The sequence below is a fragment of the Falco punctatus genome, assembly GCF_963210335.1.
Source record: "Falco punctatus genome assembly, chromosome: 8".
NCBI lineage: Eukaryota > Metazoa > Chordata > Aves > Falconiformes > Falconidae > Falco > Falco punctatus.
Window position 1 is genome coordinate 5,274,239 of NC_137588.1, and position 19,595 is coordinate 5,293,833.

Below are 19,595 nucleotides of genomic sequence, written 5' to 3' on the forward strand. Positions count from 1 at the left end.
GGAAGAGAATTTACAAATGGCTGGCTAATTTACAAATGTAGGTCTTTAACAAGGAATAAGTCACCATTGTCTTAAAAAAAACAAAATAAACCACAAACTACAGAATTCAAATATATATTTAGATATTGTATGCATAAATAAAAACAAACTAGCTGCCACCCCAATCGAGGAAAACAAAAGGTTAAAGAATTGACAAAATTGATTTTAAATCTAGCATTAAAGTTGATTACCTATCACTGCATGCCTTGTAAGTGGGAAGACATACATAATTTACAATTTTCCCTGTGGCAGCTACACAGTATTTATAATTTATGGTGCTCTCTCCTCTAAATAGATTTTAGTAAAATGAAATGACAGTTCCTGATAAGAACAACCGTCTAATCAGTACCAAGGGAGTGCACAGACACTACTGAAAATATGTCACCACCATTATAACTATACGTTTGCTTTGCGAAACTTCTAAATATCTGTCAAGCTTAAAAACAGTCCATCTTCTTCTAAGATTTTGCTGTATGTACATTAAGAAATTTTATTTATTTTCACAGTTACCTAACACTGCATAGCTAGAATACACTTGTAAGAAGAGGGAAATCATTAGGATCAATCTGCAACACAGCCCGCATTTTTAGAGGTCCTGCCTAGATAGAAGTAACTGTCAGTCAGTCATTTAAAAATCCTTTTGTTATGATCATCTATAGGAACTGCAGAAAGCATCAGAAATTTCCAGTGAGGAGAAACCCACTCCTTTTTACCCACCCGCCACCCACCGTTAGTTCCCGAGACCTACTGATTCCTTTGAAAGACAGACAATTTTTTTTAAATCATTCAGAAAATGTCAGTTGTAAGTGACAATACGCTTGTGACAGAAGGGTGCTAGAAATATCATCCCAAGTCGCATTCATGAACCAGATCCTCTAAGCGCAGAAGAGAGTTTTTCGTTCTTAGCTGGCACGCTTAGATGTCAACTAGAATGAGCCGTCTTCAGGCAGCAACAAATTGGTATGACAAGGGGATTAAAGACCCACGATTTGAGAGACCGCAATTTGCACTTTGGTCGGTTTGTCACAATCTTACTGTTACTTCAATATTGCATTTCAGCAGATATGTTACATGATCACCGTATGTTAATCACAATCACTGGAAACACCAAGGATGCTAATAATTATCATAACACAATGATTACAAATTTAGAGTAACTTCAGATATAAGAGTTACGTTTGAGTACTTACTGGAGACGCATGTACTTGTGTTATTCTTAACTGGTTTTCCAAATCTTGAACTTTATTTTTCAGTTGTGTGTTTTCAGTTTCTAATTCTTGAATCTACAAAGCAAGCGGTTATTGAAACAGCTATTGGGATATTCATTCATTTCAACAACTGTCCATTGAGGGTAAGTTTTATCCGAGATCTAGTGATTTAGAAGCCATGTTTAACTAGTTATCCGATTGCAAAAGATAATTAAATTTCAGTATCTTCCATATTACAACCTTTCTTTTCTCTTGAATGACCTTGCAAGACAGCAAAACATAAAACACTTTCACAGTTATCAGGTCTTTTTTCAGGTTTCTTTTTTTAGGGTATGTTGCAATTCTTAAGAATCTGAGAATAATGCTGGGAATTATGCTGTCATAGCAAGCAGATTACACAGATATAGCAGCACATTCTTTTATCTTAAAAAAAACATAGTTCAGAACTTACTCTTTTCTGTAAACCTGCAATTTGTTTCCTTGTTTCAACATCTTTTCCTCCGGATTCCAGAAATTTCCTGTAAGCTAAGTCAAATGCTTGACCAATTGTTAAAGTTATCTCTTCTGCCTTTACATAAAACACAAGATTGAAATAAGTATGTTAAGAATGTTTTATACGATGACTTTCATTTCAGGTGATCACAAAATACTTTACACCATGTACCACGTTCAAAGGGTTGGCTTTATCCAGCATGAAGTCCACACTGCAAAGGGGCACAGCAAATACTCCAGCAAAATACTTTGACAGAAAATGCTATGGAAGGGACTTAAAAATACTTCAGATAAAGAAGGGAGGCTGAACAGGCAAAACAAACCTAGCTAATTTTTAGTATTAATTATGCCTCTAATTTCTGTAGATACAGATAGCATGCTGCCGTATGTCTTTTATGATTTCTGAAGCAAATACAGGCTTTTCAATCATTAAACAAATTGTTTTAGTTTTAATGGATTAATGTTTTCATGTTAGTGGCTGTTTTGACCCCTATTGCTTTTAAATTTGTATTTCAACACTTACTTTTACAAGTCCTATAAAATCTCAATCAGCATACTGTAGATAAATGTTATTTATCTGTGCAAGTATTTCCAATTACAGAAATCCAACCAAACACAATTTGCATTTGTATATCCAAATTATAACAACTTAGTAGTTCTATGCTGATTTGCATCATATGTTAACAACGTGTATACACAGTGCAGAAAATCTACTTTAAAAATAACAGTGTTAAAAATAAGCGTACAAGTTGATCGAGCACACCAAGGTTTCAGAAAAGAATGCTGACTTACAAGAGGCATCAATAAAAGGTGAACACACAGATATGCCACTTGCCTTAGAACTTCAGTAGAGAAAGCAAACACAGTTAAGCAATAACTTTTTTTTATTATTATTTTTTTAAACAATTTGGCAGGGGGAAAAGATATTGGATAAAAACATTAATCTGGCTAAAGCTAAACTAGAATTTTCTCATCTTTATTGAATGAAAACCTAAAATTGGTTGTTTCTCATGAAAGCAGAGCATTGTGCTCAGTGCCATGAACATTTTTCCTTCACTACCTGGAGGAACACTAAGGCCTGGATACAGAAAAATGGTGCAGGACATGATGCTCCCAGCCTTTTAACCATCAGTGCAACAGTGAAGTCATTCGGTAGAGGTGTGGAAAGACCTAAGTTCTACAGGAATGGGGAATTTACCTCTCTATCTTTTCACTGTGGAAAAACAAATACAACCACCTTTATTACCAAAAAAAATCTCACAGGAAATTATTTTAACCAAATTAGTCTGAATGAGACCAGAAAAGCTGAACTAGGACTGCTTTAGAGAATAACTGTTTATGTTAGCAAAAGGAAAGTGTAATGGATGCTGGGTGCGTGCAGTCCTATCTTCATGGAAGGGTGAAGGTTGGCTGAAATGAAAAGTACCAACTGAGGTGGGATCCTTTGAAATCTGAGAGTGCTAATGAACAAAGCATGAAACAGAGGGAAAAAGTCAAGTAAGTGAAGTAACAGCTTAGAGAGAAGAAGGAACGGTGCACCGGTCTGGAATAAAAATGGTACTAGTGTGCAGAGACTGCAAAGGCAATTTAAAATCATGGGAATGTGTGAAAAAGAGACGCAGGAGAGAAATTTGAAGCGAAATAAACAGATGTGTGCAGCAGTTTTTGAACAATACCTACTGAAGGCACTGGAGCAATAATGCAGGTGAACAACAAAACAATCAGAAACTCTATGAAGTAACACATAATGATACATAATTGCACATAAATAGAAGTGAATATAGATCTTTTTCTAAAAAAACAAATAAATATTTCCTTACCATTTCCTTTGTATGATAGCTCCACTACTCCAGAATAAAACAAAAAAAGGGGCTCCAGATTATAAAAAAACCCTAAACATCCACTTTTGGTGTTGGTTCCAGTGTTTTCACATGTTAATTACTTTCTGCCAGGGTAACCACATGGCCCTGTTTCAGCTAGACACCATTTTCTTCATTTCCCGTCCTAAAGTATTACTGTTTTTTCTGCTATTGCACATTTTTGAACAGTTGCCCAGTTCTATCTCAGACACAAGAGATTGTCAGGGGTTGGTGCAATGAATTCTCTATTAGTGCATCACAGCATTAGCAAACTTGAGACATGGCATGGAGTTGGGCAGAGAAAGGAGAACTTTGCTGTAAAAGAAAACAACACCAAAAAAAACCAAAAAACAAAAAACCAAACCAAAAAAGAATAATAAAAATTTAAAAACCCCAAAATCTGAGGCAGACATGTCAGCAGAAGAGCCAGTGAGGGTATCTCTCAGCCACAGGGTTGCAGCAATCTCCGCAAAACAGCTGTGCAAACATTTCAAGCTTGGTGGGATGCATGCAGTCTGTTCTCTGAGAGCATTGCCAATGCTCAGCCTAGGGTATCAAGCTGGGTAGTAAGAAGAATTGTCCCAGAAAGCCACCTTAGATCCATAAAGAAAAAGGTTCTCCTTTAAATTAATGCACCTAACTTACAAGACACTATATTGGCATGAAAGATTATAGCAAAGTGACTTCAATTAAAAGGCAGGCTATCTGCCTTTATTAACATTCCTGGTTTATTGCAAAGTAGATCCGTAACAGCCACCCAAATTCTTTTAAAGCGTCTTGCATACTTACACACTTTTCACTGTCAAATACATAGCACAGATGCTTATTTGATTCTGAGTCTTTGCATATGAAAGTAAATATCCTCTTGTCAGTTTTATCATCAGCACAAAACGATATCCTATGGAGCTGACAGTTGTGTTGGACCTCCTGCAAATAAAAAGAAAGATTCTTTTCAAGAAATTCCTTTACTTGCTTAGGATAAAGATGCACAAAGGAAATCTCTGATTTCCTTATGTATGTAAAAGCAGGCAAGTTGCAGCAACATTTTTGAACGTCTCCCATTGTACATGAGTGGGCCCAAAAATGGACTTGAAGCATAACAGTAGTTAGCAAACTCATCTCCTAAGAAATGTTCCCATTTTTACTGAATCTAAGCAGGAAATTTTCATTTGGTCAGGATTAATCTGGAAGTGTTTATTTGGACAGTAACTTCTGTTCTAGAGAACTGATTTTACTGTTGCTTTGTGTCCCTGTGCAATTTATTTAGGGACTATGTAAAATACTCTTTTCTTTTTCCAGGTGCACATCATCTTCAGATTGCATCACCTCCCAGAGTTTGTTAAAATGGTTTTAGTCAAGTAAGTCCTTGCCTTTCTATCTTAAACATAGAAAAGAGAAATGAAATGACTTTATCTGAATACAGGGGCACAGAGAGATAAATTAAACATCTAAAGAACTGCTTAGGTGCAACATTAACAGCTTTTCAACGTTATTATTTGCATATGTTCAATACTATATTTCACTTACCATTAAAAAGCACATTCCAGCTATTAAGAAAGTTGCAGTGGCAATGCAACTGAGCTTGACAAGAATGAAAGGAACTATCTCAAATATTTTTTTTGTTGTTCTTCAGCAAGACTCTTCTTGGTATTTTATTTTATTTGGCTTATTACATGGGAAAGCAGTATTTGCTTTAAAGGAAAATATGCAGTTCAGATGTGAACTATTATCTATTAAAAAAAAAAAAAAAAAAAGAGTGTTTCTGTGCAGCGCTGGGATTCCCAGATTGCTATAAGGACATAAATAAGTGCATGCCCTCTCTGCACACAACCCTTTACCAAAAAAAAAAAAAAAAAGTATCATATGGGCATTTTTTCCTCCTTGCTCCAGCTGGGTTCTTTTTCTCAGTCCTTACAGCTGTTCTTCTGCGTGCTCTATTTCTCCCATGTCCCCAAGTCTCCCCCACATTTAACCTATTTTTGTTGTAGCCCTTTAATAGCCACACGTGACAACACATGCTTGCTCTGGTTCTTTTAGTTTTATACATCCATATAACTACTTTATATCTGTTAAGGACAGAACTGCTTTTCTGTAATTCTCCTTTGAGTGCCAAGGATGGAATCAAGTCCTGATACACCAGCAGGTCTCCTGTTCCTGCCACAACTAATAGTCATCATGTGAATACAAGCCAATATTACTCTGCAACAATATCAAAAGTGATTTTTTTCAAAAAAACATTGAAAAAAAACCCCATTGTAAGCAGCGATGGTAATGTGGAATTTAAGTAATTTCCTCAAGGATCTATAAGATGTGCAAAAAGAAGGAAAACCTGATTCAAATTTGCATTTACATGTAGCTTTAAGAAATGAAGTGGGGGAGATGAAAAGAATACTCATAGCTGACTACCACTTGAGTTAGAACAACATTGCTGAGAGATTAGAAAGTTCCTATTCCCCCAAGAACTTCTGCCCCACAGCCTTCTGCTCATCTCTGCGGGAAAAGTTAAGACGACTAACATATTTTGGCATTTAAAACTGTTATTTTAAAACAGTTTTTGCCAGGATATGAGGTTCAGTCCCCCCTTCTGCCCTATGACATAAGGAAGATGCAATTAAAGTTGACATGGATATTTCTTGCCCCCTCTGCTTATGGACTGCTGAATTATGGACTGTTGAAACATGAAACATGTTGAATTCAAGAGTCTGAAGCAAAAATGGGTTGCAAGTAGATAGAGCCTTGGACTAAAGCTACCTTTTCTGACAAGGCAGCATCACTGTCTGAATCATCGCAATTTCTCCAGAATTAAGCAGGAGTAATAAACAGTTCATTCAAATCCAACATTAAACACATGTACAAAAGATTTAAGAGCACTCAGATGTTAAGAATTGCTGACAATTGAATAAATACTATTTAGCTTGATGATATTTATCTCATTACTCCTCTTTGAAGTCTGTGAGGAGGATGTTTTGCTTACTATGTAACCCCTTCCAAAAAGCCAGAGCGAACAAAGGAGCAGAAACCCTATCCACGGGATGACTCGATGGACTTAACGGCTGAAAGGACAGGAATTGTCATGCTGTGCCAGACAAAAAGCCAACAACAGTGCTGATGGCCTGCTACGACCAGTTTACAGAGAAATGGGTAACTCACCTGAGAAACATAAGCATTCTAGGGAGAGGGGCTAGAATAAAAAAAAATTAAAAATGACAAGAAAAGAAGGGGACACCCCCCACCCCACCCCCAAGGTTAAGGAGAGAGAGGTGCAACTCCAAAGCAGCAGCATGAAGAATGAATCACTGCAAAGTCCTCTCACTCATCTGCACACACCTACATGTGGGCATCTACACAACGGTGACCATTTGGAAAGGTGTTTCTCATACGCTGTGTTAACATTTACTTACCACAGTGTCTTCATCTGTCTCAGAGTTTAAAAGTTCTGGTGTGAAAGGGCTAAAAAAATTAAATCCCACATTAACTACAGTGTGTATTGTGGAGTATCATGTACCTTCCTAGGGAGATGTCACCCATGTGTTCTAACACAAAATGGTAGTTTGGAAGAATTTTTCATCAACAGAACAGCGTTCATTATAATACTTTTTTAAAATACGAAACAACAAAAACATTAAAACCAGTTAAAACAACGTTTAATGACTGCTTTAGCACCATAAACATACAAGTCTCTTACCTTTGTTTTTGGATCTAGAATTTTTACACCATAGATTGAGATTTGTAATTCAACTTTGGGTGTCTTCTGACCTTCAGATTTCTTGATATGTCTTGCAAACTGTAAGATGAAAAATACAACAGCAACTGCATTAATAGCAATTTTTTTTTTTTTTTTTTTTTTTATTACTTCTCATTTCCTCTCCACTCCTTCCACCTGAAGCTGTTTCCTTCCTTCTTCAAAAAGCTCTTATAAACAACACCAACCATTCCTAAAGTGCAGGTGGGCACAGAACAGCATTTCTGACAGCATCCTGTACCTATAATTCAAGAAAAAATGTTTTATTACTTAGCTGGTTCTCTTGAAACTTTTATCTGCTGTTTATACACTTAATTTAAGCTTCTACATGAGATTTCTGGGAGAACAGTAGAAACAAACCGCTTGGCTGTTGAGCAGTGAACATCATTAAATTTCCCACATCCCACTGTTTCTACACGCCCTCCCGTACACATGCGCAGAGGGTACTTCCCATATGTTTCTCTAAGGAAATCGGTTCTTTCAAACAGGATCAGTTTGAAAGCACTACAGCTGTCAACGCCTAAGAAATACTTGATCTCTTCTACCATATTCTCAGGATTTATTTGCTAACGTATTTATTTGTTCACTAGTTGATGGCTAGACAACACTTTATATGACTGGGTTAGGCAACGTGTCCTATTCAACACATTTCCCATCCTTTTACATCTCCTTTCCTAGCTGCTAGATCTGACCTGTCCTTCTCTCACGAGCACTGCGCATAAAATAAGCAGAGTACCTAAAATTTGCTACTGCAAGGCAGCTAGGAAGGGTCAGGAATTTGGGTAACTTTCTTAGCAAAGACACAGACTTGCTCTACACTTGCTGTGTTATGAGCCCTTTTCAAGTCTCGACAGCCTGGCATGGTATTTTCAAATGCATAAATAAGGATGATGATTCAGTGAAGGCCAGAGGAGATGGAGTCTGCTTCACAGCTACATGTCTGAAGAAACTATCCCCAAACTTGCTCGCACTCAAGTATAAGGGATGCTGTAATTCACCATCAGTAGATAACACCGTATAAAAAGTCAGTGAAAACAATGACTTTTAGTGGCATAAAGAGTCTACGATGTCAACAATGGTGCTAATCTATCTTAAGAAAGGTTAGACCTGGAAGAAAGCAGCATGAATTACCTTGTGATTGCAAAGTACTTGGCTGTAGTCAACTGATTACTCCCCCCAAAACACCTACACACCTGATTTCAATCAATTATTGAAGCAATAGGTGAGGGTTTGGGTTTTGTCGCTCTGTCCCTGTTCCTACGCCAGTTAGTACTTGGGAAATCCTTCTATGAACTCAACTGCTTTACACAGTATGACTGTCTCCATCTGTTTTATTTCATTTTTCTTGTAGACATCTCTGTAAATGGCAAATTATTGACTATTTTAAAAACCACTCTAAAAGCACATAAATAACCCGATTTTCCCATCCTCCCGATCTTATTCCATAATATGATGTCACACTTATTGAAAAATTTAGTAACAAAATACTAATTTATATTTAACCTTAATTACTTCATACAGTAACGTGACCTATCCCGTTTCTTACTGGTTAATGTATCATCAGATTAGCTGATAAGTATCACACACCTCACAAGTTAGTTAAAAAAAAAAACCACCAACGAACTCCAAAACACCAAATTAAAAAAAAATATAAGCCACTCTATGCCATACTCAAAATCAACTCTTAAATCTAAATACCCATTTTACATTTCAGCAGCTAGGATTGCTTCAGCCACAGTCCAAATATTTTATGAAGGCTTGTACATGATGACTTCCTAGTGAAAACCAGCAAGGCAAAAGTCAAGCAAACCCACCGTAACATCTAGTTCTGCCCTTCTTCAGTATCACGTGTATGGCTCTTGCACCGTACGTATGCTTTTCCTGCCCTCCTATGTATCTTCATGCCCATTTCTCACACAGTATACTTTTCGTACAGTTTAACGGCCATGCCAATCCCTTTATTAAGGTGGGTCATCTTATATGCACATTAAAAAAATAATTATATAGAAAATAAAATTTAAAACCCCTAATCACTGGTTTGAAGGTGTTTTGGCCAACAACATTTCTAGACTTTCTAGAACAAATCATATTTGCTACACACACAAAAAAAAAAATCTAATAAAAATTACTAATTAACCCCCCCAAGAATCTGACTTAGATTTTACATTGTCAGGTTAACCTGTTTGATTCTTAAGTCTCTGTTTTAAAAAACAGGAAAATGATAGGCCAATCAATGTTTTAGTAATGCAGGGTTTTTCCCCCCAAGATGAATATAAAACTTAAATTGTCTTTCAGATAATTTTCATACACTTACTTAAAATTCCCACTTCGCCCGCTCTCCTTTCTGATTGCTAATTTGTTCATGTCCTTTTGTTGGATAAAGCTCTGGGGACCCGTGTGGCCCCTTTCCATGGCACAGCAGGGCTCTGCGCTCGGCTCACGGCTGCGCGTCACCTGCAATGACCCCAACCCCCCCAGGTCACCTGGCCGGTCTGGGCATCTCAGTTTCCCATGTACTTCACAGCGCACAGAAACACACCAATGCCATAGATAATCCTGGGGCACACCTCGATGTGGAGCAGCCTTGAACTTCAGTGAACCCTGGCTTTTTTGGAAGGTCTCTTTACAAACAAGATGCATACAATTATTTATACACAGTAATGAAGAGGAGGTATAAACCATATTTGATTTTACCAAGCCACAGCCAGTATGTGTTGAGAATGATGAAACGTTTGGTTTTCCAACTGTGATCATCTTATCAGAATCCCAAACAGTATCTACATGAAAACTTTTTAGAATAACTAGATTTTAATAACTTGCATGAGTTTTAGAACAGCTGGCCAAAGCTTGCTCCAAGTAGTCAAGAAGTCTTACAACACTGAGGAAGTTCCAGAAGATAACTCTGTGCCAATACTAAAAAATAAATTAGGGTAAAAAAAAAAAAAAAAAATGACCCTACCACATCTCCACTCTCAAAAGGCATAAATCAAGTTCAAGAACTAGGGAATTCAAGTGAGATGAAGTTAACAATTATCAATATGGGTTTTACAAAAAAACGTGGCCCGTCAAAACACACAAAGCTGAGTTTTGTATGTTGTTAGATTTAGGAAATGAAGCAATACTAAGAAAGTATTAGTTAAGTTAGTTACATTAGTCTCCAGATGCAGTTATAAACAGGAAATTGTCATTGGGAAGATATGTTTCTAATGTATTCCAGCAGGGCTTGTTTCTGAAGCATGACATTATTGAACAGTGACCAGGAGGAAAATAATTACTGATAAAATCCACAGGCAGTAAATAAGAGGGGGAAAAAAAAAAAAGAGAGGGAAAAGTAATTAACAATCTGAAATCTAAAATTGTTCCATAGGAAGCTCAATGGTCACAATGCCTGATGGAGGGGCAAACAACACAAATAATACCTCGCCAGCCAGACCACCACTGCAGGTTGCCTGTATCCAAAAAAAACCCATCTCTGTTGCAATACCAACTCTGCGAATCATACATACAGGAACAAGCTTTCTTTCTGGGGAGACTACCTTGTGAAGACAGAATTAAGAAACTCTTGATGTCACGTTAGGCTTTCCGCTAACTGTGGACTTTCTTATGAAACTACAACTGGGAAGAAGAACATGACCCCTGGATATTTCAGAAAGATACCTAAGAACACAACAGCTGCACCATATCAGCTGCTTGCGAGGAACTACTCAAATTGTATGTGCTGAGGTTTGCAAATGCAAAAAGCTGCTGACAAAATGAAGAAAGGTCACAGAATATTTGCAAAAGCCAGCAGAGGACTGGAAACCCACTTTAAAAGAAACTCCATCAAATAAAAAACAAGCTAAGGGTGAAAGAAAAACACAAAAGCATCTCTTTAACACAGACTTCCAGAAATGCAAATGAGCTTCTTAATCAAAGGTTTACTGGGCTGCAGTGCCTGAAAAGTACACATAAATAAATTCAGAAAGTCTGGTGTGGTCACTTCAACAGTTTTCCTGCCTGCTCCTTCTTCTATGTCGCGACAGGTATCATCAACCCATCAGTGATTCCGTTCGCACCCAACCTTCTCCAGAATGCCAGGCTCAGCCACCTCCCAAACCTGTGCAGGTTTGAACAGCAGATCCTAACACTTAGGCAGGCATCAGCCCATTTGCTTTTTTTATTTTTTTTTTCTTCTGTTTTTCCTACTCGTTCCTCCTACCTAAAGAGGACCCTGGGGGACCTCCTGACAGGGCAGATTTACAAGCATTATCTTCCCCTTCCAGCACGCATCTGAAACAAGGCAAGAGTCGCAGCTCACAGAGTTTCGAGATTATTTAAAAGGGTAAAAATCTGTAGCCTCTCATTGGCATCAAAATGCACAACGATATAAGATTATAATGAATCACAGCATGGCTTGAGAAGAGATACGATGGGCCAAATTCTTAAGCTGTTAGTTTATACATACGTAGTTCTCAGGCAAGGCAGCCAGGTTTGGCCCTGTAACAATATCAGCAGGTCAGTGGGATGGGCTAGCTTTTATTTCACTGCTTTGCAATTAACAACCTATTTTTCTTGAATCTTTTATGGAAAGCAACAGATATAAATAAATCTATTTTCTATGGTTTAATTGAATTTTTAAAATTAAAAAAAAAGAAAAACTTCCACGTATCTGGTCTATTATTACGGTAGCAGGGAAAACAGCATACTCTGAGACTTACCTTTGAAATGCATTATATGCATCAAGTCTCAGCAAACCACAATCAGACGATTAATCAGCAAAAAAAAAAAAAAAAAAAAGAGGAAAAAAAAAAATCACATTTCAAAAACAGCCAGGAGGCTTTAGTTGAAGAAATAATGGATAAAAAAAATAAATCCCATCTTAATCAATTTATGCTATACAAATTAAAACTACGTTATTTTATTTAATATTAACACCTCACTGCACAATTCAAGAGTTTATTATAAAAACTCAGGACCTGAAAAGGTATACATTTCTGTGATTTGGGTGCTAACTTTCAGCCCAAGAAATAGATGTTCAAGTCCTTCATTTTACACAGGCTTCCAGTGAGACTGCAGACATCGTACTTCACGTGGACGCCTTAAAAGATAACTGTTTGAGGGAACACAGGTGTCTAAGCTGAGACATCACACTATACCTAGCACTGAGAAGATATTTCTCATCTTTTTTTTTCATAACAACACTCATGATAAGGAAAGATGCTGGGGGGGGGGGGGGGGGGGGAGGGGAAAAGAGAAAAAAAAAAGCCCTATCTCTTTTGCAGCAACTGCATATACCATCTTTTTTGGTCATATTACGGGGTCCAAACTATTATGCATGTTTTATGTAGGTTATGAAATCACAACCTCTGAAAAATAGCTGTCTCAAAGATTAAAAGGATGAAAAGGCCACAGATCTGCAAACCTGAACATCTCAATCAGTTGGCTAGGGAAAAATCTGCCTCAGAAACCCATTTCTATGGAATATGTTGTATTTTATTTTCCAGACACACACTGGATGGAGAAGGCGGCTATTAATTGATTAACTACAGTGCAGAAGACAATGCAGTACCGTCTTCTTTCCATCTCTCACTCCCTGAAGGTTTTTTTGGTTAGTTGGTTGGTTTTTTTGGGGTGGGGTGGTGGGGCTCTTTTGCTTTGTTTTGTTTCAGGGTGGGGGGGTGGGGTTGTTATTTTGTTTGGTGGTGTGGGGCTCTTGTCTTTTTGGTCTTTAGGTTTTGGTTGTGGTTGGTTTTTTTTGTTGGTTTGGAGGTTGTGGGGTGTTTTAGTGGTGTGGATTTTTTGTTTGGTTTGGGGGTTTTTTTTGAGAGGGTGTAAGCAGGTATTCTCTTCTTCAGCTCTTCTCATCTGGTCTGCTTTGGTGTTCAGGCTGGCCCTGGCTGGTCTGGAACCACACTTTCTGCTTTCCCCAGTACTTCAAAGAGAACAGTCATGGCTGTAAGGCTTGACTGGAAACCTCTTCATCCCAATATTAAAAGATTTGCTGTACTCCACTCTCTTCTGTCCTTTCAATAACAAATAAACCCCAGCTTTAACAGAAAAGAGAGCTCAGAACAATATCCACTGATGGTCCAGCAAGGGAAATAGCAGGACAGCACCACAGCATGTGTGGAAGAGCACTCTTCACTTTGTGTGTCCTTACGCGCCAAAGAGCTGATAAAGAATATTTCATGTGGCTTCAAAGTGATTAACTCTACTTACATTATCTCTAATCATCTCCACTTACAGAAGAAAAGAGGAGGAGAAAAGGAGACTGAGCTGGAAGTTGGGTAAGTAGGAACAGCCTTAAGTTACGGACCTTGCAAAAACATCCCTTCGAAGACTGTAAAAGGAACAGCCCTAAAATCAGGTGTTTATGCCTGGTTTCTCCCCGACACCCTTCCATGCCTCTTTCTTACCCAGCTCTGGTTGTGCTGCCCTTCCCATCTGTTATGCTGATCCCTCCACCTTTTCTCACCTCTGGCAACCCTTCAAGCTCTTTTTGAGAAGGACCAAATTAATTCTTACAGTCTGATTTAGAAGTTACATCCTTCATTAATTAAGGACAGTATTCATTTAACTTTATTCCAAGGTGTAAATGTTGTCAAATCACACTTTATAATGTAGGCATGTGCTGATACAACACCTTGGTACCATTTTCCTTAGCTTTTATTTCATTCTAGAAATTTGACTAGCAACCGGGAAGGAAAAAATTGTTTGTAATAAATTCAGTTCACCTTCTCTTAGAAATAAAAATACACATTTTAAAACATTAGCGTTCAACTTTCTTCTTTCTTCTGCAATACAGCTTGAAGAAATTTGAAAGCACAAGAGGGAAATCCCAGCTAGAGAAAACCACTGGATAAACCTCCAGAAAATTTAAGTATAGATGCTTGAAAAACTGTATTCAAATTGCAACTGACCCAGTAAAACTGTCAAGTGTTTAGAAAATGCAGTAGTAGTGTTTGGGATAAAAAACGTACAATGAAGCATCAAGAAAAATTTCCTCCAAGTTACTGCGTTTTCGTGTAGAACATCAGCGCCACCTGCTGGTACACGCTCATGGGACGGCTGCGGCAGTTTCGCACAAACCTACGTTTGTCAAGCGAAGAGACCTAGCGCTGCGTGAGTCAAGAGCTTTTGATTTAAGGAAGTAAAGAGTTGTGTATCAAACGCCTATTCTGACACCGTTTGATGACATGATGGCTTAAGAGAAATAGTTTATAGCTGACAATATTTCATGGCCTATGTATCACCGCAAGCACGTGACTTCAAAAGGTTATTAATGCGATGCACACCAATTGTAAAAATAGCTCCAAATAAAGTCAGCTTTTTTCTGTTAGCTATTAATTTTCATTAAAAACAAATTATGATTAAAAACATTGTGATTAAAACCAAATCCCTATAATAAAAATATAGCCTCACAAGCTATACATTAAATTCCTATAACCCTCAAAACACTATATAAGTTTTCTTTCAATATAAGACATCAGTTTTCAAGCTGGTTTTACTGGTTTAAAAATTTTAATTAACATATTCTAAAAACAAGCTAGAGATGTGTGGTCTATAATAAAATCCAGTACCGCTAGGCTTCTCTTCAAAGAATTCAGATACACAACATAAGTCAATATTGAAATGAGTCTTCAATTAATTGAGGATTGTTTCAAATATAAAACCTCTTCATTGCTCTCTGAATTCTGTTCCAAGATTTTTCAAGTCTTTCCAAAAGTTGTCTTTAATTACTTTGTGAATTTTCTAATAAACTTGCGATTATATAAGATTCCAATGTAATACTTGACATCTAAGCTCCAAGCTTCCGAGCTTGAAGAAAATCCTCGAATTTTGGCAGCAACGATTCAGACACATATCTCCAAGGCAGTTTATTTAGGGAACACGTGTAAAAAGTTAGAATGGATACCAACAGTGCAACGACACCACCAGGATATACAAAAAATTTTTACTTCTAAATTTTAGTGCTAGGCTGACATGTTTTTTTCCCAAGAAAGGAAAATAGCTCTGGCTATTTCTATACTTCAGAGAACAGGTATTTGACATCCTTTTTGGACCTGCTGTCACAGCACATTATTTCAAGGGACCAAATTATACAATCCGAACATCAGAGCGCCTGGTGATGAGCGAAAGCCCAGCTCAGCCTGCGGTTCCACATAGAGACAGAAACTTAGCAGCTGCTTTACTTAGAGGCAGCCTGATAGAACATCATTAGACTAGAATCAAAACTTCTCCGTAGCAGGATATTATCTTGACCGATTTCTGCACAGAATTAACAGTGCAGCGGGTAACAGGATTTTATAAACAAAATACCTAACACAACCTGCTTCACTCCAGTATCAGCCGTAAGCTGTGCAAGGTGCACACAAACCCATACATTTTGTTTCCACTGGTAGCATGCTGCAATGATTAAAAAAGGGTCACACTTATATTAGCCTAAAAGACTTGAAAAAAACTCGGCAATAATGTCTCTGATGAAATGCAGCAGAGTAAATCTTTTTGGCATAAAACGTTCTAAGAATTGACTAAGTGAATTTTTAAAGGCAGCTGTACTATTCTGGTAGCGTGAAAATAAAGGCCAAGAACTTCTGGTTCAATACCTCAACACAATTACTAATTAATCTTGTAAAGGTGTTTTTTCAAGAGAAACCTCAGTATTGAAAGCTGAGCTACATGAGGTGTTGAAACCAGGACAATGCCTTCTTTCTTTTATTTTTTTTTATAGTAATAACACAGAATGACATTTTTCAGCATTGATTCTCAAAAGTTTCTGTTTCCAAAGAACTTCTGCTTACATGAAAAACAGAAACTCTACAAAAAGTTATGGAAAATACAATAGTAGGCAGAACAATTTTTACATCTAAATAAACCGATGCTCCAACAGCTCTTAGGAGGTAAACATGAAACAGCGCGATTCCACAGCAATGTGCACTAGCAGGCAGATGAAACCAGCATTCCTGCTGCAGCTCATGGCATTGGAAGGGCTGTAGGGATATCAGCTGTCACTCAGTCAAATCAAAGCCACGTTATCAGTTAGCAACCCTCAACAAACCATTCCCCTAGGACACCTCCTAACTGTCTACCGAGTCCCTCAGTGCCCAAGGACGTACAACCAAGGAGGTACTGTAAACACCTGATCTTTGTGCGCACAGAACTTTTCCAATGAAGCACGAAGACCTGGAGGACAAAGCAGGAATGCCCCTTGTCATAAACAGGCTTGGTTTGTAAACCCTGTTCTCTCACGATAGCTCTGTTGCCAGGTGCTTCACCAGTTGTCACAGCTGGAGGGTGAACAACGTTCATGCCCATGTCGCAAACCCTCCCCTCCACGCTAAGTCAGTTTACGTGGATCAGACACGTTAGCTTTAGATGAAGAGCAGTCAGGGACAGCCAGTACTCACAGAGCTGTTGCAGCCCACTTACGGTGCGGTTTGACGTTCTTGCTCCTGCTCTGTGGCCCAGCACTTACCTTGAGCAGGTGAGTACTCTGTGTTTTGCAACAGGTGGCAACTCACCTAACCAGGGCTCACAGGAAAGCAACACACAGCCCAGAGAAATGCAGGACAGACGTTACTGATATCGCTGTTTTTTCACTCAAAGCAGCATTCATTTTCTTAAATTCCCTGGCAACACACTTGGAATGCCGCATTAGAGGCATTCAATAGCCATAAAGTGAGGATGGCAGCTAAAACAAATTGTTGCTATCGAAGTCTGTATTAATGAAGCCCTGAAGTTTCCAAAGAACAAGCATTACACATTAAGGTACATAAACTTTATACTATAAATAATTGTATAAGTTAGGAGACAACTGAATATTTGTACAGCAGAACATCTGATAATGTGGACGTAATAGGGAAGGGCCCTGTGAAGAGATTAGGAAAAGCAACTCCTTACAGATTCAATGAATTTACCTAGAAACACTCATAAAGCGTTAGTTGTTATGTTACAAAATATACATTCTATTTATAATTCATTAAGAACTCTTTCTTACCTTCAGTTTTCTAACAGCATCTCTTACAACTTCTGTGCCTTTGGGCTGCTCTACCTCCGTACTGCCGAGAAACTGGAAAGATTGTAATTTGTGAGAAACAAGTAAGTTATGCATTGAAAGGCCTAATTAACTCAGGTAATCTTATTTTCCAATTATTTCCAAGTAACATTTTGGAAACAAAATCGTTCCAATAGTTGATAAATAAAAAAAAAATCTTCATACAGCTATTTTTATTAAAGAAAATAACAAGAACTAAATTCTAATTCAACAAAACAGAGTTATCAAAAGCAGCTTTTTAAAAATGTTTTATTTATCTCAATCCTATACAAGTGTGTAAATTAGAAGTTAAGTACCTTTTTCCACTGGGAAACTGTCACTTTGGTAATATCATCTCTTTTGGAAAAAAATTTTACAAATGCAAAATAAAATACTGACATAAGATACTTCCCAAGAATCAACAAGAGCCAATGGTTTGGACAATGTTACTAAAACTTTCATAGTGATGCAAGGTAAATTAAAAAGACCTGATTTTGCTCTCAGAGCTGCTTGGTACAGTAATTTCATGGACTTAAAGGAACTGGGCTCCAACTTACATAGAAACGAGGCTCGTATTCAAAGAAATGCTACTAGAGAGTGTATTTTACCAAGTAAGGTTTTAACAACAACCAAACATACACCTGTTAAGATACAAAGTATATACAAAGTATAATATTTCAAAAGGATCTTACTGTTTCTTTATTTGTACACTGAAATGCCTTTACATTCTTGTGCACGGTTATGCTTGCCTTCTACTACACTGTTATGAAAGGTACAACAATCCTGCCCAAACCGCATCTGTGTAGTAATTTTGAATTGCCCAATTTTCTCATTGAGGTGCAGTTGGTCTGAGTCACACCAGGTACCTGAATATGCCAAAATAATTCTAGAAAGAAGGAACAAACCCCTTTTTTCTCTCTAAAGTACACAATTGCCTGTGCAATGTGACACACAGACACGTATAATTTTTGAGTCTTAGCAGTTTCAAAAAGAACTTACATTTGCCACATGACAGATGCTTTCAACATAGTTCCTCTGAAGTTTTACATTTTATTAAAACTTAAAAATGTGATTACTGCAGTCAATGTGCTCAAGCTGTACTCCTGCAAGGAAACTCTGCAGCTTTACCAACAATCCATCGCATTAGGAATTTGCTATTAACTCTGAAATACGATGTGCCATCTTAAATACACCAGTGTGTAAATCAAAACACTATGCACATCTGCTGTCAATATTGCCTACTATTAAAATTCTCCAGCTAGGAGAGCAAGGTTTTATAATAACAGAGCAGAAACCTCTATCATTGATTAGATGTCTTCCATGCAACGTTTCTGATAACTTTAAATAGAGGGTGTGTTCTTCCCTGGAAAAGTGACAGTTGCAGAAAAAGCATATAAAGAATGATCCTTGGACATTATAGATCCTACATGTGACAGAAAGGTGAGTAAATATATGTAAGCCAATGTATGTGAGTGGAAAAAAAAAAACCCAAAGCTTACCACAAGCTTAAATGCGCAAGAAAGGTTCTTTTATACATATATATAAAATATTTTTATATTTTTTATATATATATACATATATATAAAATATTTTTATATTTTATATATATATAAACATATATATATAATATTTTTATATTTTATATATATATAAACATATATATAATATTTTTATATTTTATATATATATAAACATATATATATAATATTTTTATATTTTATATATATAAACATATATATAATATTTTTATATTTTATATATATATAAACATATATATATAATATTTTTATATTTTATATATATATAAACATATATATATAATATTTTTATATTTTATATATATATAAACATATATATATAATATTTTTATATTTTATATATATAAACATATATATATAATATTTTTATATTTTATATATATAAACATATATATATAATATTTTTATATTTTATATATATATAAACATATATATATAATATTTTTATATTTTATATATATATAAACATATATATAATATTTTTATATTTTATATATATAAACATATATATAATATTTTTATATTTTATATATATAAACACATATATATAATATTTTTATATTTTATATATATAAACACATATATATAATATTTTTATATTTTATATATATAAACATATATATATAATATTTTTATATTTTATATATATATAAACATATATATAAGAACCTTTCTTGCCTGACCTTATCTACTTTTTAAGAGGAA

General features: G+C 36.4%; 1 protein-coding gene across 6 annotated transcripts in view; it reads right to left on the reverse strand.

Moving 5' to 3' along the window:
* The window catches only part of GULP1 (GULP PTB domain containing engulfment adaptor 1), a 163,754-nt gene that overhangs the window by 28,821 nt on the left and 115,338 nt on the right, over positions 1-19,595 (reverse strand). For all 6 annotated transcript variants that reach the window (XM_080398784.1, XM_080398783.1, XM_080398780.1 and 3 more), the window contains 5 exons: positions 17,317-17,388; positions 7,284-7,382; positions 4,388-4,525; positions 1,699-1,815; positions 1,230-1,322 (listed from right to left, as the gene is read on the reverse strand). In XM_080398784.1, the coding sequence (XP_080254910.1) occupies positions 1,230-1,322; positions 1,699-1,815; positions 4,388-4,525; positions 7,284-7,382; positions 17,317-17,388 (519 nt within the window). The remainder of the gene's footprint in view (positions 1-1,229; positions 1,323-1,698; positions 1,816-4,387; positions 4,526-7,283; positions 7,383-17,316; positions 17,389-19,595) is intronic.